This window comes from Pholcus phalangioides, unplaced genomic scaffold (genome assembly GCF_987345545.1).
Source record: "Pholcus phalangioides strain wild (caught in Gottingen) unplaced genomic scaffold, Ppha-v1.0 ptg000008l_1, whole genome shotgun sequence".
Classification (NCBI taxonomy): Eukaryota; Metazoa; Arthropoda; class Arachnida; order Araneae; family Pholcidae; genus Pholcus; species Pholcus phalangioides.
Window position 1 is genome coordinate 58,434,125 of NW_028301601.1, and position 27,584 is coordinate 58,461,708.

Below are 27,584 nucleotides of genomic sequence, written 5' to 3' on the forward strand. Positions count from 1 at the left end.
ATGATGGTGATTAGAGGCATATATTTTACAGAAGGCAGGATATAGCCCAGATGGATAACAAATTAGTGAAATGGATGATCAAGAACATTAGATAAGAATGGTAACAGTGACAAAAAAGCTGATAGCCAACATGTCGCAAAACCACGAATTTGCTTCTGGTGCTGATATTCAACGAGTTCCATCAGCATCGGTTCTTGATGTGAAACTGTGAAGATAACCTACTTGAGTACTTCTGGAAAAGAGTCCTTAGTGTAAAATTATCTACCAGGAACATCACCCACATTGTGGCGTGCAAAACACTACATTTCGTGCATACAAAAGGTGTCGCGTATTCCTTCCTCACTATTTCATTTGATCAAGCCCGATGATACATATGTTACGGTAAATGTGATAAATCTGGTGGTTATGAATAATCACAACCATTTTGGCAAATTCGATAAATTCTGTGAATTAATAATATTTACTGGTTATTATGTATGATCCTTAGTACGCATTCGAAAATATGATAAATTGCCAACTAATCAACTAAATTTACCAGACATTTTGCTCAAACTTCAGTCTAGGATGATGGATTCGATCAGTGGTGTTGGTTATGTCAAAAATTATTGATTAAATGTGAAGAATGATGACACTAAAAGGTGGATAATTAATTTATATGTTTTTATCCTTATATAATGACACTTATTTTTATTGAAATTAAATTTTATGACACAATATATGTGTAGTTCACCCATCATACATGGAGAGAAATTGATAATAGGATGAATTTAAGTGATATTTCTGCACGATTTATCATATTTACCAACTTCATTTGCATGCGCAGAGATGCAGAAATAAAATATTGGTGGGGGAGAAAGAGAAAGCGACCCCCTCCCCCCAAGTGTCAAAGTGGTGTGGTCTGATCTATGTTTTATATGAATATCATGCATCCCTCCAGCAATCACTATCTCTTCCTACGTTCATTCAGGAATTATACTTATACAGTGATAACTGTAAGGAAATTTATCAAACTTACCAAGACATCTTGTGATTACGCATTGTTGCAATTATGGCAAATACCCTAATTATGATGTTCACCGCAACATGTACATAATAACTTCTACTTCAACAAATATAAAATTCATATTATCGGTGGCTAAGTTCAATCATAATTTTCAGCAGCTGATTCACAATTCAATTTATCTCAGTATCACTTTAAAAAAAATCACTCATTAGCCTCCTGCAAGGTACATCTGGATGAGAATGACAAATTAAAGAGTTATTTTAGAATTGATTCAAATTTTGTACAAATACATGTGAAGCGATATTTTTTGGTGCCGGAAAGAAAGAATTTTCAGAATTTGCCACTACTGAGAAACAAGCGGTACAGTATTGTAGCGAAAAAGTGATAAATAGTCAGCTGTCATTTACAGATGGAACGGCCAACATGCTTCTTGATCAAGAATCTCGCTAATTTTTTGAGTACTTGAAAGTCACATTTTTTCCTTAAAATTAATACTTTGTAGTTATTGTGCGTCAACCAATTACAATTAATTTCTCAGTAACATGCTTTTGCTATGATTTTTCTTCTTCACCACACACAAAAAACCTAATTTGTTTGAATATTTATCCAAAAGTTAAAGCAATTCTGATGAAATGTCCTTTTTTTTTTTTTTTAGGTGAAAAATGCGATTAAGTTTGCCCCACGCTCGCAAAATATAATTACATAAAACAACAACAACAGTGGAGTTGCATCAGAAATAATCGATTCAATTAAATAATAAGCTTATTTTTATAAAATTTAACCGAAAATCTTCTGGATATGATTCTCAAAATTGCTCTCCAAGTTCCTTATCATTCTCTTGATTTGATTATGGGTGTTATCCATAAGAACTGTATTTCCTTTTTCAAGTAGGTTTTCGGTCTGGAAGAAAATGTGTTTGATGCAATGGCTTTCCAAGCTGTCGGCCAATCTCTTCAGCAACTGCAACACAAGCGAGACAGTTTATTAAAGAACACGTACGTTCCTTTCCACCCCTCCATCATAGCATTAGGTATGATAAAAAAAACATAGTGGATATGTATTGTGTTGATAATTTTTGGCGAACTATAGTGTGTGAAGGGGTGAATGACTTCACACATGATCAAAGAAAAAAAAAACAAACAAATCACAAGAGAAGGTTGATGACAAAATGTGAGCGCAATAATTATGATAGACTTCCAAACAAGGGCAAAGATAGAAGTGGAAATTTCAACACTTAAATGTCTTGAATGCCTATGGGCAATCGTTCTTTATATACTTGACCACCAATTACAGTCATATGAGCATTTGGTAATTTACCACTAATTGAATCAGAACAGAATGGACAGAGCATGACCAAGCTCTGTCGCTTACCAGATATAAGCTTATTTCCCTAGAGGGCAAATAAGTTGTTGCTTGCTACTACTACTACTTAACCGTACATGCACCTCATACACATTCCCCAATCGAATTTGAAATAAACACTTAAACGTGTGAGCGAGGTGAATCAATGTCACCCACAACCAAACAGCCTATGTAGCTTCGAGCATGACGAAATTCTCCTATTTGCCCATGTGAATTAAGATGTACGGTACTTATGAAACAACAATATGTGTCTAGAATTAACTAAAACATCTGGATATCCAAACATGGGCTCCATCACCAAACATACTCCTGCTCTGTCTTGCCAAACATGGGCTGATTTGGACCAGGACTCCATTTGATGCAGACGTGACATCGATTTGTCATTGTACTGCCTACACGACTACAACATTTTTTAGTCTTGCATATTTTTAAAATGATTTTGAAATGAATTTCTTATTTGGACGTTTTTATTTTGGAGAATCTCTTGCGACCCCCCCCCCCCCCCCTAGTTCATTGAAATGATTCCTCAAGGAGGATCGACCTACACTTTTGGAACCACTGCTCTAGAGAATGTACTTCTAAGAGTTACAGAAACTCTAGTAATTAGACTGTTTTTACAAGGCCTTCCCCTCGTTTCAATTCTGGCTAGATGACACATATTATGGGCATGTTGTATTGTACTTCCGTCCATCTGTGGATAGAGAGGACTTGTTGTTGAGATACTGTGAGTGCAGTATCTATTGGTGGCCACTTCAGGTTCAATAGAAAATGTTTCTCCTTTCCGTCAATCAATGAGTTCAAACTTGCAAACCAGACACTTGCCTCTCACAGTAAATGCTTAAGCACACTATCTTTGTGCCATTTGCCTTCCAACACGTCTTATTATAAATTTTTTTCTGTTTCTGTCTTAAAAAGCATTGATATTACTGATACCTACCGCCATAAATCTTCCTGGTAGACAATTTTCTTTCCATTCTTCAAGTTCCCAAGTACTTAATACTTCCCACATGACCAAAGTTTTAATATAATACGAGGCCAAGAACTTCCATTTCATTCTGTCCCGAAGGAGCTGGAATAGAGAATGAATTCACATTAAAAAATAAATAAAAAGCACATGGAACATTAAAGGATAGGACACATCCCACTTCCCATCTCAGAGAGATATCGAAGCATTCCCAAAGGATGGGTGCATCAGGAAATTTATTAATTTATGTGAAAATAACGGTTTTCATATACGCTCGCGTGTAAAATTAAGATAATTTGCACATTGTGTCTATTTTCACAAAAAGTACTGAACCAAAGGTACCAATAATGCAGCTGAAGAAGTATGCAAATATACAGTGTCGAATACGTAAGCATACACATGCGTGTGGGAGGAGCTGTGATCATGGAGGAGGAGGATGATGATAAGCGCACACAGCGTTTTTCGTGTGCTGGTACTCCTTGGCGGCATTCTCTGTGTTTCTCGCAAGATTGGGTAAATTTTATAAGATATCAGGTAAAATGTATGTGAGTGACTACAAACGTATGAATGACGGAATGAGATGGAGAATCGTTGGTAGATTGGAGGCAGGGCAATCACAAGTGCAGGTAGCTACAGAGGTCGATCTAACGCCCATGTTGTCTGCAATTTGTGGAAATGGTTTCAGGACACTGGATGCATATCGAGACGACCTGGACAAGGTCACCAAAGAGTCATGACGATCAACGAGGATCTGTAAAGTGCCGATGGTCCCCCGGCGTAAAAGTCCGTAGTCGTCGTTACGTAAATCTGTTGTTTACACTAATATTGTTACTATTCATCGGCAGCGGTGATCGTATGGCGACGATCAAGGCCGATCATGATGTCCGCCTATGATCGCATGCAAATGAGGTGACCTTGAAGCCGATTGGCTTGATTAGACACGTGCGGTCGGAAGTTTTTCCTTTAAATACCGGCCGTACGTTGTAACAGGTCTGATTCCGCGTTCATCTTTTGTTTGTTCTATTCAACTGAAGCCCTCTAGTAGGACAGTTCACCGTCTTGCTACCGTATCCATTGGTCTTAAGCTGATAATTAGTTAAAATGCAATAATTTACAGTGTTTGAATCCGTTTTCCGGCAGGTCCGGAATCGAAAACATTAACTAATCTTCACAGTCAAGTTCTTCATTGTTGATCAAGGTGGTCCGGCCCTCAACCGAGAGGCCCCCCTGGATCTGATCAAGGTGTTCCGGCTCTCAACCGAGAAACCTTCTTTGATACTTGCCGGGAAAGGCTACGTCGAAGTGACTAACAACATCGGATGTCCGATCAATATAAAAGTTTGACTGTTGATGATCATCAATTGGTGAGCCAGTATCTTTCTGTTAACGTCAATAGAGGGCTCCACGTTATACTAATCTATTGCTAAAATTGACTAACTTTATAATTAAATTAAATAAATAATATTTCATGCGAAAGTTTATTTGCAATCATTTTCCACTTGTCGTTTGCCACTTTATTACTGGATATTTCGAACCGGGCAAGCAACTCCCATAAGGGACGTTGCAGATCGTTATTTGGCACTTTCAGCGCACGTCACAAGACTGCTACAGCATCACAGATCTCATATGAGCTACATGTTGCCACTGGAGCTCAAGTTTCACTATTTAACTGTTACCCGAAGGCTTTATGCCAGAAGTCCCGCTGTTTACATCCCGCTCACATGAGAGTGAGTGTTTAGCATGGTGCCTTGGACCAGACTTCAGTGAAGCATCGTGCTCTTCACAGATGAGTCAAGATTCAGCCTGGACACTGATTCTCAACATACCCTTATCTGGAGAGAGCCTGGGATCTGATACCATCCCTCCCCACATCAGAGAAATGAACCACTATGGCAGTGGAAGTGTCATGGTCTGGGCAGTCATCATGTTGGGACAGCCGTACACCCCTCTATGAATTTGACAGAAGGTCCCTGACTGCTAGGAGGTATAGAGAGGAGATCTTAGAGCCGCCTTATGTTAGACTCTTTAGGGGTGCAGTTGGCCCTCGGTTCCTGTTCATAGGTGACAGTGGCTCATCCACAACTGTGGCTCACCTGGTCAATGATTACCTGGAAAGTGAGAATTTGGTGTATGGATTGACTGGCCAGATATCCTGACCTAAATCCTATAGAACAGGCCTGGGCCACTCTTGAGAGGGCAATTGCATCTTGCCATCACCCCTCCAAGAACCATCGCAGAGCTGAAAACAGAGTTGCAGCAAGAGTGGGACCAATTGCCTCAGGGTATCAACTGCCTCGTGTTCAGTATGCAGTCACGTTATGCGACCTATCTGACTGTGAGAGGGGACCATACACAGCACCTCGAAGAGATAGAAGTCCTCCGCAGTCTGCTTGTGATGTCAGTAAGTATTCCATTTTCCCTCAGAATATTCAGGGGAAAAATTCCCTGCTCATGTCAGTATCATCATTGTGAGTAAAAGAAATGATCGGGCTCAGAATTGGCGATTTCTATGCCCCACATCCAATCACTATGTGGTATTTGTGAGTCAATCACAAGAATATTCTACGCCAGAATAAGAAGAAACGAAATAGGATACTGTGTTTCAAAATGTGGCAAACTTGCTAGGTAGTCTGAATGACATTTATGGCAAACAGTGCAGAGGCCTTCTATCTCTAGGAGGTGCTGCCATACCCCATATTAGACTCATTTTCGGTTTGATCTCACAACATGGATTTTGGACATTCCTGCAATCATGATAATAAATATCCGTTAAAGTGGAAAAATTGTATGTGTAATTTCCTTACCGTCACCTGCAAAATAAATATTCTTAGGAAGATAAAAAAATGAACTGGGAGTATAAAATGAACCGGAGTGTACTAAAATGGTAAACAAGAAAAAACAAAAAATTATGAGAATCGTCCTGGGTCCCAGGACTGGAGCCCTGTGAACCTTACCCTTGTGGGGGGGGGGGGGGGCATGCCTGTTTTCTCTCTAGAGTAGGTCTTTTGAATCTTTTAAAAAAATTTAAACCCCATTGGGGTTTGGGCCCTTATGGGATCCCAAGTCACATTCCCCTAATTTGTCTTCTGTCTGGAAAATTAATAAGATAATACCTATTCATAAATCAGGTTCTTTTTCGCATGTAGTTAATTTCAGACCAGTCGCAATAACCTCTATATGCTGCAGGCCTTTTAAACAACACATAGTTGCCAAGGAAATGCGCTCATACCATTACATTCAATAAACTTCTTTTCCCCATAATTCACACGGCTTTAGATCATCATTACCCATATGCATCTAATTAACTCTTTTCATTCACGATTTATCTAACAATATTGACAAAAACCTGCAAACTGATACGATTTTCTTGGCATACAATTTTTTAAAGAATTTGACAGGATGCACCCATAATAAACTTCTAAACCTTGGTCTGTTCTCAACTGCTTAAATGTTTGGAAGCCTTTCTCACTAACCGCAGTCAGTATGCTCAGGTGCCAGAATCCCCTATTTGTCTAGGGTCAAGTCCCCCAAAGCAGAATATGCTGAATTCTGCGACGTACATCACAGAACAATCAGTGCTATTGCAGAACGAAATTGGGAAAAATTTTAAGAAAAATGTAGAAAATACTATTATGAGAACTGCAGAACATTTCCAGTAAGTCGAGGGCACATTGCAGAACAATGCAAAACATTCTGCTTTGGGAGTCAAGTCTGGCGTGCCCCAGGATTTGGTTTTCTTGTCATTATTATTCTTAATTTATATAAATGATTTACCTAATTCCATCAATTGTAATATCAGACTTTCTTTAAATCAAAGTTTTTGGGAATGAGAGAAATTTGAAAAGTAACATTTAGCAATAGAATTTAACAGTTAGCAATAGAATTTATCGGATTCATTTGTCTTCCTCACAAAAGAGATAACCAGTCAAAAATCACTGCATTTTTTGACACTTATCTTGTATAAATTTTATTTATTAGTTTCATTTATGCGAGTATCATGTGTGCATCTGTTTCCATAATACAGTATGTACATCTAGCTTCTCTCTAAATATTTTAATTAAATATTAAATTGGAATGACTTGTCTATTTTTGAATTTTTTCATCTCTTGAAGTCTGACATGCTTTACCAAAATGATATTCATAAATAGCGCTATTATATTAATAAATTTTACTTTCTCCCACTTTGAAATCAGAATTTTGAACTGATTCTGAATTTTGAATCAGAACAAAGTTGAACTAGCGATAACTCAAAGTTCTTTTGCCCGCTGCTGCACATTCAAATTATCAAGATTTGACTACATAAGTAAAAATTGGCATATGACACTCAAATCAAAGAATCAATCTTTAAAAACCTAGATCAAAACATTTCTAATAATAATCAAAATGTTTATTTCGAAATAATTGATGAAAACAGGCTGATTACCTTCAGAAGTTTTATCAATGGTTTTGCGCACCCTCTGTCATGCAGAAGTTGTTTTTCCAGCTCGGGAAAATGAATTCTCCACATTGTCCTGATTGTGGCAGAAGTCAAGCTGTCATCGTTGGGGTTATTATATTCCTTTGGCACAAGGAACCACATTTTAGCCTGAGAAAAAAGAAAAGATATAAAAAAAAAAATTGCTGCATAAAATAATAGCCGATTCAACGTTTTGACATAGAAAACTAATTCATTATTTCAGCTATTTTTTCCAACGATGACGAGTGATCAAGGAGAGAGTATTCAAGGACGACTTACACTGTTTTTGAAACTATACTGCCTAATCAATGAGTCATCAGCATATGCAGGCCATACATCGGAAAACTCAAATGCAGCTATGAAATCCACATCGATTTTCTGATCATTGTGATTGGTTGCAATTTGTAAGGTCCACGCTGGACCACTCTGCTTAAATGTAATCTAGGAATCAGTAAAAAAAACTTGACAAATTATTCTTATTTGGCACCATAATAAAGAAATGTCATGTTATGTCAAGTACAAGATGCAACTTGGGGCTATGTTATGTCAGACAATTCTTTTCTTTTGGATGAAGTAATTGTATATCGAGATTGCTCGTCAGCGATTGAGCATTTACGTTTAGCTCTTATTTCTAAAAAAGAAAAGAATTGTCCACCATCATGACATGATGTCGCCAAGTCATATCTTGTGTTTGGAGGACTATACCTTACGTTCCAAAATGTGATAATGCTAAATTGCTGCTGAACTGAAATCTCATTTGCTGACGAAGAAATGTCTTATGAGTAAGACAAAATTGCAAACAAAATAAAAGCTTTACATAAAATAATATATTTTATTGATTAAAGCCTCAAATAAAACCCTTAAGAAAAGGTCAAGGACTACTTGACCTTTTTATCGCTCATGTGAACTTACTGAATAGATTTTTTTTCTCATGAATTTACAGTGAACAAAAAATTTTAGAAACAAGGTTCACCGGATCCCCTTGGGAAATTTTATCCAGGGCCATGTCAGCATCATCATTTCACAAGTAAAATGATGTTTCAGGGCAAGGGTGGCCAACCTTTTTTTTACAAGCCGTGCCACAATCAAAATTATTTTCGAAGCACATGCAATTCTGCAAATTTAAAAACACAGATCATATACGTCCGTTTTATGGAAGATGAACATTCTTTCTGTTTCTGCAAAATATTGTTCAACTGTTCTCTTAGTTTCAGTAAAAATGTCCAGTTTGTCACTCTGAGTTCTAAACTGTTTTTATTTTTGAGTCATAAATTTGATTATCACAATGCAGATTATGCATGTGTGCATATCGAAGTTCATCAAATCATAACACCATGTTATGCATAACACCATCTGCATCAGCAGATATCAGAGTCTGCTTGCCCCACCCCTACTCAAGAATTCATGGATTTTCAATGTAAATCTATTGCAATTTATACAGTGTATGTTCCCTGTGTGGACGATCCTGTATTTCGTATACATAGGACATCCAGCAACTATGCCCAAAGATGAAAAACCGAACGGAAACATACTGAATAGAAAGTCATCACACAATTATTATTGCAAGAGTGCCTACCATACTAAATATAGGTTTGGCAGCCTACAAGACCATCATTCATAAGAAAAGGATTATTTAAAAGTTGGGGAGAATTTCTTTGATTGAAAAATGGAATGCGTGAGATGCCTTCAATTTTTTAAAAGCATTCGCGTGCCACTCCTGATAACATGACCTGCCACTTGTGGCACGCTTGCAATGGGTTGGCCACCCCTGTTTTAGGCCTCTCTCTAGTTAGCTAGAAGTAAAATATTACTATTTGCTTAGTTTCACTCAAAAATTTTAGTATCAGATAATGAAGACCCCCCCCCCCCCCCCTATGGCAGTGTGTATGTTGAAGCAAGCTTTAGATATTGATATCTGTTAGAGAAAATGTCTTCTTTACTTGTAATACAAGATTCCTCGAAAGACTGGTCATATTTGAAGATGACCGTTTTAGGAAGAAAATTCATCTCTGCCTCCACAGGGACTTGAATCCCAGTTCGACTCCCTCTCTTTTGCCAGATGAGTGCTCTACCCTTAAGCTATGGAAACAGATGGAGAGGACATTGATATGTGTTAGAGAAAATGTCTTCTTTACTTGTTAATACAAGATTCCTCGAAAGACTGGTTATATTTGAAGATGACCATTTTAGGAAGAAAATTCATCTCTCTGCCTCCACAGGTACTTGAATCCCAGTACGAACCCCCTCTCTTTTGCCAGATGACAGATGAATGCTCTACCCTTAAGCTACGGAAACGGATGGAGAGGACATCTTTCTGTACATCTATGTCACCATCTGGTGACCTGATGTCATTCACGAGCTATTAGTTGGTTGCCACCACTGTCCATGTACGGAGAAATTCAACATATATATATATATATATGCTCTAAGGAAGAAATATTCTGCTTCCATAGCTTAGGGGTAGAGCACTCGTCTGGAAAAGTAGAGAGACCAGAGTCCTTGTGGAGGCAGAGATGAATTTTCTTCCTAAAAACCACCTCCAAATATAACCAGTCTTTCAAGGAATCTTGTATTGATGTGTGTGTGCCTATTTATGCTTTGAAGTGGTTCTTTTAGGAATGCACAATGTCTGGGAAGCTGCAGATGAACCAGGAATAGATTTTTTTCATAGACAATGAAGAATTTTTTTCAAATCACCTAGGACAAATGGAGAAAAAATAGAAATCTGATAGCATTGAAACAAAGAGAAAGTGTCCTCAAATCTTGGTTGGAATGATTGGAAGCTTTTGAAAGCCTCATCAATCAGAAACAAGTTTGAAAAAATACAGTTGAACCCTGATACAGTACCAGAAATTTTCAGTGAACAAATTTTACATACATACAACACAGGGTTCAACCACAATTTGATATGATTCCAAACTTGTTATAGTGCCAAAAATCTGTGAATCCAAAGGTGGCATTTTGCTTTGATTATGAAAGTTCGACCATGACTATTGTGGTTTGACTATGAACTTTGTGTTTTCCTATATAATCATAACTCTGCATTACAATAAAGATATTACTTGGGTACCGTTTTAACGTCTTCCTCTTTGATTGTTGATAGATCAGCTTTGGTGATTGCGCTCTGCAACCAATCCTTGACTTTTTTAGGCAGAAGGTATTCGCCATCGCCCAAGAAACCTTTGATGCTATGATAGTATTTCATCATAAGCAAGCTTTCGTTTTCATTCAGTTTACTGACATGTTCCAAGAAATTTTTCTCGCTGAATCTATATTGTGCCCACGAAAGTTTTGATCTCATGTGTTCCACCTGCAAAAAAAAAAAACATTATATTGCTTATCTAGCTATTTTTTGTGGATTATCTTGTGGAAAATATGTATATAAATAAACAGAGATACAGTTGATACTCGTTATAACATAGGCGGAGATTGACTTGGAAGTCTGGGGGGGCATGAGGATGTCAGCTCATATATACATTAGATCAGTCGACTCCACCTGTGACGCTGGGGGGGGGGGGGCAATGCCCCCCCCCCCGTATCTCCGCCCATGCGTTATAATGAACCTACATTAAAGCGATCATTCCATTACAATGACCTGCAGGAAAAGTCTGTAATGTTTCCATGTAACAACTATCCTATATCTTTCCTTCCGATACAATTCCTTGCATGCATATAAGGGGAAAGAATCTATTTTTTCTGGTAAAGTTTTTATCATGGTTTTTTCCACCTATGGCAAAAACGTGCCAACCCTGATACAATGAAATCTTGATATAATGATGCTCTGTGGATCAAGGAAAAAATATTGTTATATAGGAATTTATTGTTATGTCGAGCATCGTTACAGTGAGATTTCACTTTACAGTAATACCCTGACTTACACTATCCTGAGTTGCACAATACTCAAGTTATGTAATTTTCTGTGAAAAAATTCACATTTCCGAAATTCAAGTATAATCACCGGATTATGCTGAAATAATGGAAATTATTAAGTGATAATCAAGTAAAAAATTGTTTTATTTGATTAAGAACATTATATTTAATGAAATTACACCAATTTTTGAGAGGTTAAGGTATGTACGCTAAAGATGAAAACTTTGCCGCGGTTTCAGAACGAGGCTGTTTGCAATCCCAAGGCTTGTTTGGTATCTGTTATTTTCAGAAGAGAACGCCACAATTTTTACACATAAAGTCCAATGTAAAGTTTAAAAATAATTTGTACATAGAATTCATACTTTTCATATAGAAGAATACTATAGCATTATAGTCATAGTAAGAAAGAAAAATAAAGGTGCTTTTGCTATTTGTTCCCTACTATTAACAAACATCTATATGCATTTCTATGGGAAACTGCACCTCGACTTACATGGTTTTCGCCGGTCTCATTTATCACATAACTTCAGGGGTATCACTGTACTTTTTGTATTTCAGAAAGAATTGGTTCTCTTTGGGGACAAAGTTTGCTAATTTCATAGCAAACACATTTGCGTGAATGGTAGGGTATTAGATGTTTTAAACACTTTGTGAAACAAAATCTATGCTCATTCTTCGATTGATAAAAATTAAAAAGCATATAGGCCTGTATATCATGTTAATATACAGTGCGAGACATAAGTATAAGACACCCTTAAATTCAAGTGAAATGACAAGGAGCAGAGTAAAAAATATGAAACATTTCAAGCTGTTTTATGATGGGAAAAAATAACTTCAGACCAAATATTAAGAATTCAAAAAAAATATTTTCACATTATTTGATGGAAAAATAAAAAATATTGTTTTGTTATAAGGATAAAATGATGACGCCTACTGATTTTTGATGGAAAAGTAAAGTAAAATTCAAACAAATTACATAAAAATTTACTGAAATCAATATTTTGTGCAACCACCTCTGTTGCTAATCAAAGCAAAAATGCAATTTGGCATGGATTTAACCAAATCAATGAGTGAGTCACTAGACATTAATCCAAGCCAGTGATATGGTGTCTTTTAGATGCTCGATGGAAGAAAATGATCTTCTGCCTGTGCATACTGATCTGCAAAGGATGCCCCACAAGTTTCCTAAGGGGTTAAGGTCAGGGGAATGAGCCGGCCATGAAAGAACATTGATGTTTTCTTGCTTGAACCACTACTTTGTGTGACTTGACGCATGAATTGACACATTATCTTGTTGGAATATGCAATCTTCCCCACAAAAACAAACCTCTTTATATATACCAAGTTGCTCCTGCAAAAGGTTTACATAGTTTTTTGAGTTCATCCTTGAGGGTAGAAAAAATACACCAGTCTTTCCTTGGGCAGAAAATGCTCCCCAAACCATCACTGAACCACCACCCATTCGATGGCTCATTAATTGCTGTGTCGCAGACCTCAAATCATGTCAATATGAATGAAAACCATCTGGACCATCAATATTGAAATTATTTTCATTGGAGAAAATAACAGAATACCATTGATGAGTCCAAGGCATGGAACGTTTTGCAAGAGTGAAACGATCCTGTTTGTGTTTTAAAATTAATGGAGGTTTTTCCCTTCATTTTCACTAATTTGATATTACTTGTAGCACTTGAACCTCTAGAAATTGTTTGCCAGATTTTATATTTCTGTGTGACATTTTTCTCCTTATTGCTAGTGCACAAACATTGTGGTTTGATTGGGCAGAAAAGCATGGGGTGTGTCAGATCATTTTTGTAACAAAGTCACATATTCCATGGTTTAAAACATTTGTGACGGCACATTGAGGACGTCCAATTTTATTTACTTTGTATGTATTAGAAACGCTGGTGCCATGCAATAGCCAAATTTTGCGTTCTTGCAGCTCTGTACCCCGTGGCATTTTTTTCAAATGATCAGGTAGTTGTATAGAGGGAATATTTTTATTGGCTTCTTATCCAGTGAAGTAAAAAAAAAATGATTCATGTGGTTACAATAAACCTTTGCCATGAGGAAAAAACGAGATTGAAGAGAGTCAGCTTATAGATTAAACTTATTACACTAGTGCAAAAGTCTTCAACCTTTTTTCTAGTTATGAGCAATGCCTGTACCCATCATATAAAGAGCACCCTCACAGTATGCTGGACATACAAATGCATAAAATTAGGATGACTTCGATCCCTGAATACAATTTGTACAAGGTGTTTAACTAGAATGTTGATTGAGTGCTCATGAGCACCAAATTGGGAGAGTATCAAGCACTCTGGATGCTTGAGGGAGCACCATGGTGCTTGCAAACAACGGGTTGAAGATGCCTGCACTAGCGTTTGGACGGAATATTATGTTCCTGATCGTAAAGGGGAGGGGGAGTTAATGATATACAAGCATTTTTAGTGAATGATTTTTAGTTTTTTAGTAGTGCATACACAGAAGAAATATCAATTTTATTTTTTTAATCATTTTCTATTTTTTCCAATTCAATTTGGTCGGCCGGCAGATGTATATAATGCAGCTTATATAAAAATTCCAGTTGAATGTCACAGAAATTTATTAAGATATACATGATATCGTGAGCTATAATTTATGTTACTGGATGAGAGTACCTGGATGATGAGAGATTTTTCCCAAATTGGTATTTGGATTGTTTTTTTTGTCATTTTATTAATTCAAAAATAAGCCCACAGCTTTAAGCAAATGAGTGAAAACGTGTGTGATGCCATACGAGAGGAATGCTTGAACATAACACACGTGCATTATGCTAAAATGAAGAAACTGAACAAAATAATCAGATAACACAAAATGATCAAAATACCAATTTGTGGAAAATCCCCTATCATCATGGTATTCTCTGCCAGTAACTTAAATTACAGCTTCTTAATACAAATACAAAAACAACGCCACAACAGGCAAAACGCCCAACGAGGTGGCTGCATATATCTTTTTGTATTTTCACGACAATCAATTGGAAGTTGCACTGTATATCTGGCAGCCAAGTTATGAAAAAATAAAATGAATATTTTCCACAAATGTGCAATTGAAAATAATTTACTAAAAAAATACCCATACTTCATTGAACAAGGAATTAACAAAATTTAAATTTTTATTTGTGATAAAAAGCAAAAAAACATGCAATAAAAATTGTACTATTTTTAAATAGAAAACATATATTTGTGAATATATGCATGCTATTCTCACGAAGATGCACACAAGTATTGCACAAAGTAAGTACATTATCTTGTGAAAGTTTTGTTTGAATCATTTGAAGTTTTTTTTAAATGATTAAGGCTACCATGGATGTAGCGAACCATCTATGAAAAGCGCCAATTGGAAAAATTGGCAAGATTTCCATATAATCAGGGTTCACGCCAACTTGGCAAAGTTTTTTCTTCGCCACTGTGCGATACTTAGCTATATATAGTAGCTATATCAGAATAACTCCACGTGACATCATATGAGACTGTGGCATCACTAAAATGAATTAAAACTGGTGGATTTTGAAATTAAATGAAAATTAATCATTAATTGAAAAATAATAATTAATATTATTTAATAAGTGTTTGATTAATAATACTAATTAGTTTTTATATAATAAATGTTTAATTAATAAAAGTTACTGATAATTATGTATAATTGAGTTCAATTAATAATAATAATTAGCATTAATTCTAATAATAAATTTAGAAGTCTACTTAGATTAATAGCTTTTTTTAATGATTTAATTTCTTGTCAGTCCACTTGAATGCATGGGTGACTAAATTTTCATTGAAAATTGTGAGCACAAGTATAGGGTTTACGTGATTGAAACTTCAGAACGATTCGCTCGCTTTTTTAAAAAAATTTTGGAAAATGTCATAACTCCAAAAAAGGAAGGACACCGACTTTTGGAAATATCGTATATCAAAGTTGAGTACACAGTAGCATGTTTTCCTCTTCCACACATGAAGGGAGCCAGCGTGAGAACAGCATATTACTAGACTGGCTAGACCAATGCACGGTCAGATTATAGAGATGCTGTATGTGAAGTTATTATTATATTTATTCACCTTCCAGAATCGTGGCAGAGGAAGCTTTAGCACGCAGTTCACGTCGAATTCATCCGCCGCAGATATTCGCAAGCCCTCGAACGAACTACCAGTCTGATATATTCTTTGAAATAAAGTATTGAATAACAGATCTGAGCTTTTCAATTTCGTCACCAGATTGCTGATGACACAATTGACGATATGAACATTGCGCTGCTTCTCGTCATCACTGATCTTGATCTTGTCAGCCAGCAACTCTTTCAAAACTCCGAGGTTGCCTTTCTGCTGGTTGATATTTATGGGTGTAGGACATGTGCTGGGTGGACCATTACTCACAGCCAGTGAAACCATGGACGGTGGAGGAGACAAACGTAAAGACCTTTTATTCATGGATGGTGGCGTAGGGCTATCGAAGCTGGTGCTGGAGTAGCTTGTGCAGTCGGAGGTATCCGTGAGATCAGCAGCAGAGCCGAGACCAGAATCTCCCTAAATACAGTAAAAACTTATAGTTAGAGACTCATCATCATCTTTTATAAAAGTTAAAAAAAATTAAAAATACACATAAATTTTTAATGAGAAATTTTATACTCCAATGGAAAGCATTGATACACTACACAGCAGTGTTTTCCGATGTTTCTGATGTTGCAGATTCCCCCTTCGTAGTGCAGGTCGATGTTTTGACAACCAACTAGCGCCACTAGGTCAACTGCGACACCTCCATAAGGTGTTTTTTGTGATTTGTATATCATAAAAATTGAATAAGTTACAATTTCACAGCATTTAATAAGTCATTGATAGTAAAAGAAAATTGATCTCGCATACACCTTATTAAGTACTCACTGACCATAGACAGTCCATGGACCGCAGGTTGAAAAACAGCATGCATGCATGCTATGTATGTGTTGTGGTTCTAGTGTTCACTATAGCTGGACTTTCCAAATGGGAAACCAACTCATATTTATGATGCAAAATTGGGAATTTTAGAAACTTTCAGATGCTAATGAAGAGAAGCAACATTTTTAGATGCGAATGAAACAGAGGCAGAGCCATTTTCAAACAGAAATGTAGTGGAGCTGATCGTTATTATATATGAATGAAGCAAGGTTACATAGCTAAAGGTTTTATTTCTGACGGATCAGGACACTTTTGAATACATTTTCTGCAGGGTTTGAAAAATTTAGAGATAAAAAAATTCAGGCACCATCCCGATTTCTCAGAATTTCCATTATCCAAATTCATTTATTTTACCACAAACAATCTTCTTGCTACAGTTCTGCTTACAATACAAGGTTCAGATACAATTACGCAGAAGTGGGTGTGTTTGTGTGTGAACAATTATTCCTTTATTGTATGATTTAAACTTTATTAATCAAATACATAGTTTAACGTGCACCAAAAATGTATATTTGCACATAATGTAAGATGTACACATAAAGGATGTACATACATGTTTAAATTAGATATTCTGAGGGTGTGGGGGAAATACGAAATTCAATTTTTCCTAAAAACGCCCAGGTTTTTAGAGAACCCCGCTCAGACTGGGGTTTTATTTAAAAAAAACAAAACAGGTTTTTACAACCCTGCTCAGAGATAGGTGAGCCCTTGAAAGGTGGTGGTGATCAGGGTACTCTTCATCAGATGGTCGGAGCAGTCCGTTGGAGGACCTGATGACAAAGTGGTCTAACGGATCAGAGACATCGTTTTAGAGGCCCTATCAGAGGAGATGACTATTGCAGCAGCGGAGTGGCCCTCTGTATCTGAGACATCTTGGGGATCCAAGAAGAGGAGATGATGCCTATTGCAACAGCGAAGTGGCTCTGTGTATTAGAGACATCGTCTTGGTGGCCCCAGCTTGGACTCCTCAGCTACAGTCAGGAGTCTGGATTATACTGCTTTCTCGGTCTGCTAGGGCTTTAATCCTGCTTAATGAAATGATATTGCCATGTTTCTAGTTGTGGTGAAAACAGTTAATAATTTCAGTCCGGGGGCAGGGGACCCTTTAATGGCCGGAGGAGCGAAGCGACGTCAGAGCCCGAACTAAGTTCGGCTTACAGGTGTAATCACTGATTTGCATATTCACATGCACCTATGTTAGCGATTGGACAAAATGTTTTCTGTGCTAATGCATTGTTGAACTACATGTCATTTCACTTCCATCGCACGTTGTTGTAGGATATTCTGCTCACAGTCACATTTCAGCACAGATTTTTTAAATTCTTGACGGTGTTAAATAGCTTCTGTTGGGCCGATGCCTAGTAACTTCAAACACTTCGGAATTTATTTTTCTGATTTTAATTTCTTATTGTCATGATTCTTTTTAAAATTTGGTTGTATGAGTTTACTGCCCATTCAATTTCGCGCGGATTATTTCAATTTATCATGTGCATTTTGGATTATTTCACGTGTATGTGCCTTAAGGATTATTCCGATTTCTATGGGATTATTGTTGTGCGGTGGAGGATGGAAAACAAAAAGATGAACAGTGAAAAAAAGTTTTTTTATTTTCCTTTCGCAGGGTTACATTAGACTCGGCACTTCTTTGCGCCGATCGCACCAAGCAGTGCCAAGAAGGGTCGCTTTTTTTGCTTTTTCACCGTGTGTCAGAACATGAATTTGCAAAATCTGGAATTTTTGTTAGAATTTGAATTTCTGCTGAATTTACGGGTTGATAGACTTAGATCATACAATTTATTTCCCGTTGAATGAGACTATTCACAGCGTCGACGAATAGAGTTGAATGGGCCAATTGAGGGATATAATTTTCACACGTGGTTATATAATAATCTGTGCTAATTAAGGTAATTAATTAATGTGGGAGGTGTTAGCAGGTGGGATTTACATACATGGTGATGGGAAAATCAAGATGTGATCGCCGTGTTTTTGTGTGGGGTTTACATCGTATGATAGGGGAAATTATGTGTGTAGGCGTGAATTCGTCAATTTCAGAATACTAACAAAATACAACAATTTTTCAGCTTCATTGAAACAGAATAAATAATAATGATACAGTAATTAATGACTGAGTAGTGTTTGTTTTTACATGAGGGCCACATTTCCGAATAGGGAGTATTTGAGTGTGCATGAAGAATGAGTGGAAAAAATAATCATGTTACATTTCCTTCAATTTCTATGGCATGTCACAAAATGATAATAGTCTTTCTTTATTTAACATGCACATGAGAGATAATTTCAACGTCAAATTACTTCAAGTGAAAAAGATCATGTCAAATTAACTCCAACAACTCTGTTATTGCATTCATTCGGGACATATTTACTTACCATTCTTTCACTGGGATTTGACCGCACAAAATCATCGAGACGCTTGACCGTTTTCAGGATTTCCATTTGCGCCTCGGCAACGCGCAACAACTGGGATACGGAAACCTTTTTACAACGTTCACACAGCCAGAACATGTGATCGGATACGTTACTATCCTTGAGCATCTCCAACATCTCACACATCCGTGCGGTCACTCTCAATCCGAAACTACCGCCACAACTCCCACAGGTGGGAGTGTAAACGGCCGCGTCCATGGTTCGCAAATTCAAGATGGGCACCACTCCGAAGCAGCACAGTTCAAACCAGAAGCTTGATATAAACGGGCTTAACAATAGGGACGCTTCGGGAACTCGTTACCATCATTATCAGATAAAAGAAATATAAAAAGGTGACAATTTTCCAATGAATAAAAACGATAGAAATATATAATTTCTTTCGTTTTAGCCATATAATAAATTGATAGATTCCGAGTGAACTCCTTCTACTGCTAGGAAAATAAATGACCATATCTGTTTGAAAAAAATGCGGGACATCCTGTTTCGAAACTTTTTTTAAAGATATAAAAATATTGTTTATAGCTACACAAGGCACATCAGAATTATCTTTATAATTACAAATAATTAAACTGAGCTTATTAACTACTCGATCCATAAATTTTACATTTTTGAGCCATCCTGTCTTTGGATGAAAATGCCTGGTTTTTAATTTTTTAAACAAAAACTTATTTGAATTCATTTTCTCTATAACCATGGATATCAGTAATTATTAAGCTGACCATATTTCCTCGAGAGAAATACGGGACATTGGGATTCCAAATACGGGACATCGCCAATTATCGCCAAAACCACACAAAGTTGCCAAATATTGTTAAAATTACGGATAAATCACAATGGCGGGAAATGATGCATTACTGCAAATTGCAGTGGATTAAAATGTATTCCACGAAAAAAAAAAAACGTTCACCAAGGCAAATGTGGGAGATTAGTATTCTCATATATAGATGTAATTATTGTGCATTACTGCAAAACCTTAAGTTATTTTTCCTTGTTTAAGTGGTTTCAAACTTTAAGTACAATCGTCCTCACTTAAATGGTTATCAACAGTTCTGGCACATAATATTTGATTAACCAGTGTATTCAATTATGCGGCGAACAATCAAATTGCCATTGAGCACCATAGTACACAGCACCATCCAAAGCCTTCTTTCTAGGGCATTTTTATGTTCAGTCCGATAGCTGAAGACGTTCTTGTGAAAAGACTGCCTTGAAAATCAACTTGCATTTTTTTAAAAAATTTTTCTCATTGTGCTAATTACATTTTTTCAACTCCGTGTCAAGTGTTCGTTCGGAAATAGTTGATCGGAGGTTACTTGTAATGTTAAGTCTGAGACAGAATCCTTTGGTTTCAACAAAATATGGCAGTAGTTCGGAGGTGGCCATTATAAGAGGTTTACTGTATATGAAATTAATATTTTAATTAGGATTTTTTTTTTGCAGATTTTTAAAAGGTTGAAAACTGCTATTCACAATCATGACAACATGGTGAACACTGATGAATCAGATGTTCAAAATGAATTTGAAACAGCTGCTACAGCATTATCCTTTGTCAACAGTCTACTGGCTACAGTCACTTTGTTAAGGGAGGATTGCCCTAATTTTCCAGATCAGTTCTGAAGTGCCGAAGTCAGATAGTCCCACCAAAGCTGAACTGAGGCGCAAAATAAAACTGCTCCAGTAAAGATTGAAACGGAGGGACAAAAAAATATCAGATCTACGTCAATATTAACAACGGTGCAAAAAGTATGTGGAATGCCCATGCAAACTGTTACCTTGTTAAAAGACACTTTTGGAGTTGTCCCATTTGAACTCCTAGTATATCAGCTGAAAAATAAAAATGTGAAACCGAGTAGGAGACGATGTACATCGTGTATGAAAGAATTTGCACTTCCTTTATATTTTTATTCTCCTTGTTCATATAATTATATATAAATTTGTGAAAAAAGTTTACTCTTCTCCACCCAGCGATGCTGAGATCATGGGTGAGCTCTACCGAATGTTACCCAGGTTTCATGAGCGAAGCTTTCTCATATGTTGAAAATGTTACAGCACAAGGAAGCACTCCCCCTGGATTGTGCTCTTATAATTGACTGTCTATTAGGATAAGTCCTGTAGAATTTTATTTGTGTGACTTACGTGTTCTTCCATGTCAACTCCTCAATTAATGAATACACAATGCCCTGCTTTCTCCATGTTGGCACCTCTGGTCCCCCCTTGAGCTTCAATTGCATAATTGTGAAAATGCCAATTTAATGCAGTTTTTTTGGATAGTTTCAAGTTCATTTAAATTCTAATGCATCGCCTGTGAAATATCTTTTATTGAAATTTTGGGCCACCACCTGGTCATCTTCCTTAATGTGTTGATTACTGCTGAGCTATGTATGCAATAATTATTACAAAGTCTTAATTAGAGGAAAAAGTGCTAGTTTCTGGTACCCTTGCAATGTGAGAAAACATGGCAGTTGTAGTCAGGATGAAAATAAATCTAATGAAAATGTTAAAGAATGTCGTCTTATATATTCTGTGAATAATTGCATGTGTTGGAGGGGGAAAAAGTCCCTTCAAATTTAGAGTTTTTTGTATAAAGTACTAGACAAAGGTTTGCATTATAACTAAGTAATTATTTGATAGCAAACATATGAGTGCTCTTGTGAATTGCGATTTTAATATTCCAAATTTTTCTGTGGACCTGTTTGTAAATTGTTTATTGGAAAAAACTTGTATGTGCACATTGTTGTATCCATTTTATTTCATTTCTTGCATTGAAAGTTATTTTTTCAGTAGTTAATTCGTGGAAATATTCACTGATACGAATTTTCGAAGTGGAAGCCATCACCAAAATGTAAAACACAATATTAGAAATGTATGTTTTTTTATTAAAAAAAAATAGTTAAGTTTTGGAAAAGAAAGGGTATTTCGTGTACGGAAGGAGCATTCATTTTTATACATTTTTTTGAAGATAAAGAATACATAATTATTTGCAGAGAAGTGAAAAAAAAACGGAACGTACATGTCTCGTATTTGGAATTTCCCCATTGCATGAACATGGTCAGGAAATGTTTTGCCCACTCCAAAAGGGTGATGCGGTCGCGTAGGACGACGGCTCGCACAGTCCTCACTCCACTTTACTTATAGCTCAGTGATATAAATTCACGGTGGAATGAAAACAAATGGAGGATTAAAAACCCTCCTTTTTTTATATAAATTCGTGTTTGTAGATTATTTTGTTCTTGGTTCCAGATAACTTATCTGGATAGCATTTGGCGAGTATTTTTCCAACTGGTGCTTTTCAGGGAGGAGAGTTTGATGGTAGCTTTTATCAGTTGTCCACAGTGCCGTCTTAACGCATAGGCCCACCCGGGCACCTCAAGAGAAGAGGGGGCCTCATAAAAATGAGATCCGGTTGAAATTTTCTAGGATTTACCAGGTAGGACCTCCGAAAAACCACTTGGCCCGGGGGCCCATGATACTCTTAAGACGGCCCTGGTTGTCCATCGATCTTATGGTAATATCATCACAGAAAAATTCAACTCAAACTGTGTCATAACATTACCGTTGCTAAAGTCAAGCACTCCTACGTTATTCATTTCAAGATTTAAAAGGGGAAAAAAATGTTATTTACACCTTATATTTAAAAGGTTTTATGCTTGTTTGTTTTGCTTTTGGTTTCTATATCTAGGAAAAAGTAGATGATGCATTGTTATGGAAGATTTTTTCTTAACTAAACAACTGATACTGTACATCAGCGGTTGTCGAGCTTTTTTTGACTGCGGAGTCAATAATTTCTATGGCGTCTATAATTTCTATATATTTCGTCTATATTTCTGGTCTATAATTTCTATCGCGGAGCCACGGAAGTCTATTTTTTATTTATTCATGAAAGTTTCTGATTTATATTGATTTAAAATTATTTATAGTTTTTTTTTTACAAATTTACTGGTTTTTCTCGAGTGGCTGCGGAGCACCAGTTGAGAACCACTGGTGCACATGTTTGCTATCAGCATACCTGCATCCTCCCAAACTCTTTGGATACGATTTCCTACTCTCCAGGAATAACATCATGGACGTTGAAAAAAAATCTAAAATGCCACATGGTCACATTTCGAAAAGTTAAAATGTTTCTTTGGGGATTTTTTGCGTCTGCTGAGAGAATTCTGAGAAACAGGCTATAAATATAAAGTCAGAGTGTCTCGTGGATGTGCACTCTAAAATGGCCTTAGCCAGCTCAATAATTATTTCATCTTTATCTGTCAAAAGCCATGGAATCGGTTCAAGGCCATAGCGAAGGGACGACGACTTTTGGGGTCTATTGCACCAACTCTGGCCACATCGCTTTGTTGAAATTTACTGCTATTAATGAGATGGGTTGGAAATGAGGCGTTGTCTATCAGTGGTTGCTTAAAGCTCATTAAGGAAAATATCTTATCTACACTCATGTCCATAAATTAAGGATAATGCCAGCTCCGGCAAATAAAGGTTCAGAAACAAAACAAACGTTACTTATTCATAAAGCCCATTTATTAAACAAAAGATAAAGAATAAAAACGTAGGTGTATGTATGATACCATTCATAAAAACTACGATTTTTGCTCCCTGGAGCAATTGTAAAAAATATCTTCTTTACAAAAACTTACTATTACATGGTTGGTATGATGGTTAATGCATTGTATGTCTCTCATGCGATGAAATACAGTCCGTACAACGCCTAGGCATGCTGAGTATCAAATTATCGATCTGATCTTGGGGAAGATCACTCCACTCAGCAAGCAATGCTCTCCGAAGTTACACATGTAGGAGGTGGTTGACGGGCTGCAACTCGTCGGCCAAGCATGTCCCACATATGCTCTATCGGATTCAAGTCAGGTGAGAATGCTGGCCATTCCATACGGGTTATATCCTCAGATTCAAGGCATTCGTTTACGATGTTTGCTCCATGAGGACGGGCGTTGTCATCCATAAACACAAATTCTGCGCCCATGGCACCCCTAAACAAACGTACATGTTGTTCCAGAATGATGTCCCGATAAATTTGGGCTTTCATGGTTCCGGTTTGAACATGCAGATCTGTTCTGGAACCCAGTATAATTCCACCCCAAAAGAGCAATGCTGCACCACCGTAACGGTGTCGTTCAATGATGTTGTCTTGGTGGTAACGGGTACCTGGCGTTCTCCATATGAAAGTCCGACGTGAATTTTGAGTTGGTACCAACTATCCAAAAGCATTCAATTAACAAAAATTTATTTAATTGTTGAGGGGGTGCATAGACCTTTGTCCTTGAGTCCCATTCTACAGTTTAATCAGGATCCAAGTACAAATATTCATTCATTTATTCATTCAAACTGAGCACAACTACGGTCTATCGCCATAGGCACTTTACTACCGATTGAGTTGTGCCAGAAGTGTGTGTGTGTCCTACCAAATCCTCTGGGCCACCTGAATCTCACGGAACGCAAAACCCCTGGGCAGGGTTGCGAAAATGGTTATATACAAAGTATACACAAGCAAAAAAATATACAAATATATATTTATTTATTTAGGGCTTCACAAATCTCAGGCGCCAGGTTGCTATGATGACTAGAAAATCAGTAGTGGTGCCTAAACTTTTCTATAAAATTGAGTGTATATTGCTAGTAAATATTGTAGTGATTGCTACATCAGAGGCCAGGGATGACTGAAATTTTTTGATTTCATAACTTATTGTCTTTCAATATGGGCAGGGGTCATCAAGCGTCAGAAAAGCCAGGAAAACATTATTTAAGACACTTGCGAAAAAACCATGCTTGGCTCCTGCAAAATTTGACTGGCACCTAAATTTTTTTCTGATTTTTTTTTTTGTCAAGGCCTGTATTTATTTATATTTTATCATACACTTGTATGATAAAATATAAATAAATTGTAAATAAATAAAATTGAAGTATGCAAAAATGAAATATAAGAAATAAATAAATAAAAATTTCCCACAAAATCACATTTCACTTATTTCGATTTACTATTATCGATTTATTACGCTTATATATTGAGTCGTAGGCCAGGTTTAAAATTAGAAGAAGAAAAAAAACTACTTTTTTAGTTTCATAAATTTCTCAATTAAAAACTTGATTTAAATATTCCACTGTCCCAAGTACGCAAGCAAAATGGAGTTTAAATTGTTCTTGAATAAGTTTTAAATATCATTGAAGAAAACAAAGAAAACGTGCGGTTTTTTTCCCCGTCTGACAGAAAAAAAATTCTTTTACATTTATATACTATAAGTATCACAGAGGGCTTTGACCTTTGAAAACCAAACACACCCCGCTTCCCATCTCATTGAGATATCGAAGCGTTCCCGGAGGATGGGTGTGTCTGGAAATTTTATTAATATCTTCAGAATAATAAATAAAAATATTACACATATAAATTCACATATAATCAATGTTCGTCAATGGACGTATCATAATATACGGAGGGAGAAATTAAAAATCAACTGTAAAATCTACATCATAATCTTCTGAAAGTTCTTGATTCCATCCGAAGAGGAACATTCTAAACAGCGTGCCTTGACACTGTGGTCATAGCTTTGTTGAGGTACATTCTTGAAGAGTCCGTCGGTTCGTAAAATCTCACCGAGATAGTGGATGGTCCTGGAGTAGCCTACACAGGGCAGAAGTCCTGTAATACTTGTGGTATACAAGACGGGTATAAATAGTCTCTCTGCAACGCCGGCCCGTCTTTGTTGTTATGCGTTGCTTAATAGTCCTATACAGGAAGATATAATGACTCCTGATGTTTCTCCAAATAAGGTGCATTAATAAGTCTTAGACAAGTAGCACAGACATCCATGGGGAAGCAGTAACCGACGGGCCATTTAACTGAAGTGTAGGAGCGTAACTTAGGGTACGTCCATAGTGAACCGCTTCTCGCTACTCGCTTCATCGCGGCTGAAAAAAGATCGTGAAAACTCATTGGGGCGGCCATAGTGCGCCCGCCTACCTGCTTTTACCGGCTCAAACTGCTTTTACCCGCTTTAACCGGAATGAATTATTATTTCTTTTTCTCGCTTGACCGGCTCACCGCTTGCAGTTTAAAACGGATACTTTCCTCTAAAACTTGAGTAGTTCGTTTTATAGTGGAGTAGTAAATCGACGGAGTTTTTGTAACGACAATTATCGTTATTACTAATCGTTGATTAATTATGACATAATAAAAGCGAAATCGTTAATCATCAAGTAATTAAGGAAAATTAACAATTACACTAAATCCAATTGGAGTTTTTGTAACGATTAATTATTGTTAATACTAATCGTTAACTAGTTATGGCATAATATAAGTGAAATCGGTTATTAATTAAGGATCATTAATGGTCATACTGAATCCAACGGAGTTTTTATGACGAATAATTATTGTTAATACTAATCGTTAATTAGTTGACATAATAAAAACGATATCGTTAATTAATCAAAATACCATTGGATTTCGTTTTATCGTTAATTAGTTAATTAACCAATTAATTAACTAGTTTTCGATTAGAAAAACTAAAATTAATCGTTACAAAATTCCGTTTGATTTAGTTTTGTCGATAATAGTTAATTAACTATTATAATAATCATGATTAATAATTAGTTAATTTATCGATCATGATTATTATAAAAGTTAATTAGTTAATTTATCGATCATGATTATTATAAAAGTTAATTAGTTAATTTATCGATCATGATTATTATAAAAGTTAATTAACAATTACCGACAAAACTAAATCAAACGGAATTTTGTAACAATTTTCGGTTTTCTAATCGAAAATTTGTTTTGGCACTAAAAGCGAAATCGCTGATTTATTATCAATTAATTAATTAACTATAATTAGCGATTACACTAAACCCATTGCAACTTCAAGGCGAGTCCTATTCATTTCATGTACATTCGTCATTCTTTCATATTTAAATTTTATGATAAATATTTTTTGTTGTCAACAAAAACACACAATAGATCCCCACGTGATAGCTTCATGATGCCAACTGCTCATGCAGATAGACGCTCCCGCGAGCGGTGCACTATAACCACCACCGGCTAGAATCGCGCGGGATCATCTCGCCTCCTACAACTGCCGCGGTTTAAGCAATAAAGCGAGAAGCGGGAAGCGGTGCACTATGGACGTACCCTTATACAGTTCATCTACAGATGGTAAATAAAATTGTGGAATCACGACTTTGACGTGATGAATTATCGCTAATATATATTATCTCAATTTGTCGGTGGTTTATACGTCCTTACGTACTGATCTTTGATTCGGATCTGAAAGGTATAATTGTTAAATCACGCTTATCTCATAGTAAAGAGTTGATTTGAATAATCGTAATATCGCCAAGACTAATTATGATTGATTGTCTCTGGAATAAAATCTCAATTTACAAGTTGATTAGATATTCGTCACTACGAAATGTCGATAGGTGCAACGTCGCTTAGCTCTCAGTAGATGGGTTTCAGCGACGAGGCCGCAGATCGTATATTCTAGTAGGGTCCGGGCGAAAGCACCTCGT

The 27,584-nt window shown here is 36.5% G+C and overlaps 1 protein-coding gene across 1 annotated transcript; it reads right to left on the minus strand.

The window, feature by feature from the left end:
- Positions 1 to 1,656: 1,656 nt before the first annotated feature.
- On the minus strand, positions 1,657 to 19,328 carry LOC149084642 (cyclic GMP-AMP synthase-like receptor). The gene is made up of 7 exons (XM_089235038.1): positions 19,014 to 19,328; positions 15,756 to 16,220; positions 10,856 to 11,095; positions 8,065 to 8,226; positions 7,753 to 7,914; positions 3,303 to 3,434; positions 1,657 to 1,963 (listed from the first exon to the last, which is right to left on the minus strand). The coding sequence occupies exons 1-7, from the start codon at positions 19,266 to 19,268 to the stop codon at positions 1,781 to 1,783; spliced, it is 1,599 nt and encodes a 532-aa protein (XP_089091164.1). The 5' UTR covers positions 19,269 to 19,328; the 3' UTR covers positions 1,657 to 1,780.
- Between the last annotated feature and the right edge of the window lie 8,256 nt (positions 19,329 to 27,584).

Coding starts and splice junctions, on each gene's coding strand:
- LOC149084642 (XM_089235038.1), bottom strand. CDS start 19,268: ATGGACGCGGCCGTTTACACTCCCACCTGTGGGAGTTGTGGCGGTAGT. Junction 16,221..19,013: donor CAAATCCCAGTGAAAGAATG/GTAAGTAAATAT, acceptor TACTGTATTTAG/GGAGATTCTGGTCTCGGCTC. Junction 1,964..3,302: donor TACCAGGAAGATTTATGGCG/GTAGGTATCAGT, acceptor CTTGTGTTGCAG/TTGCTGAAGAGATTGGCCGA.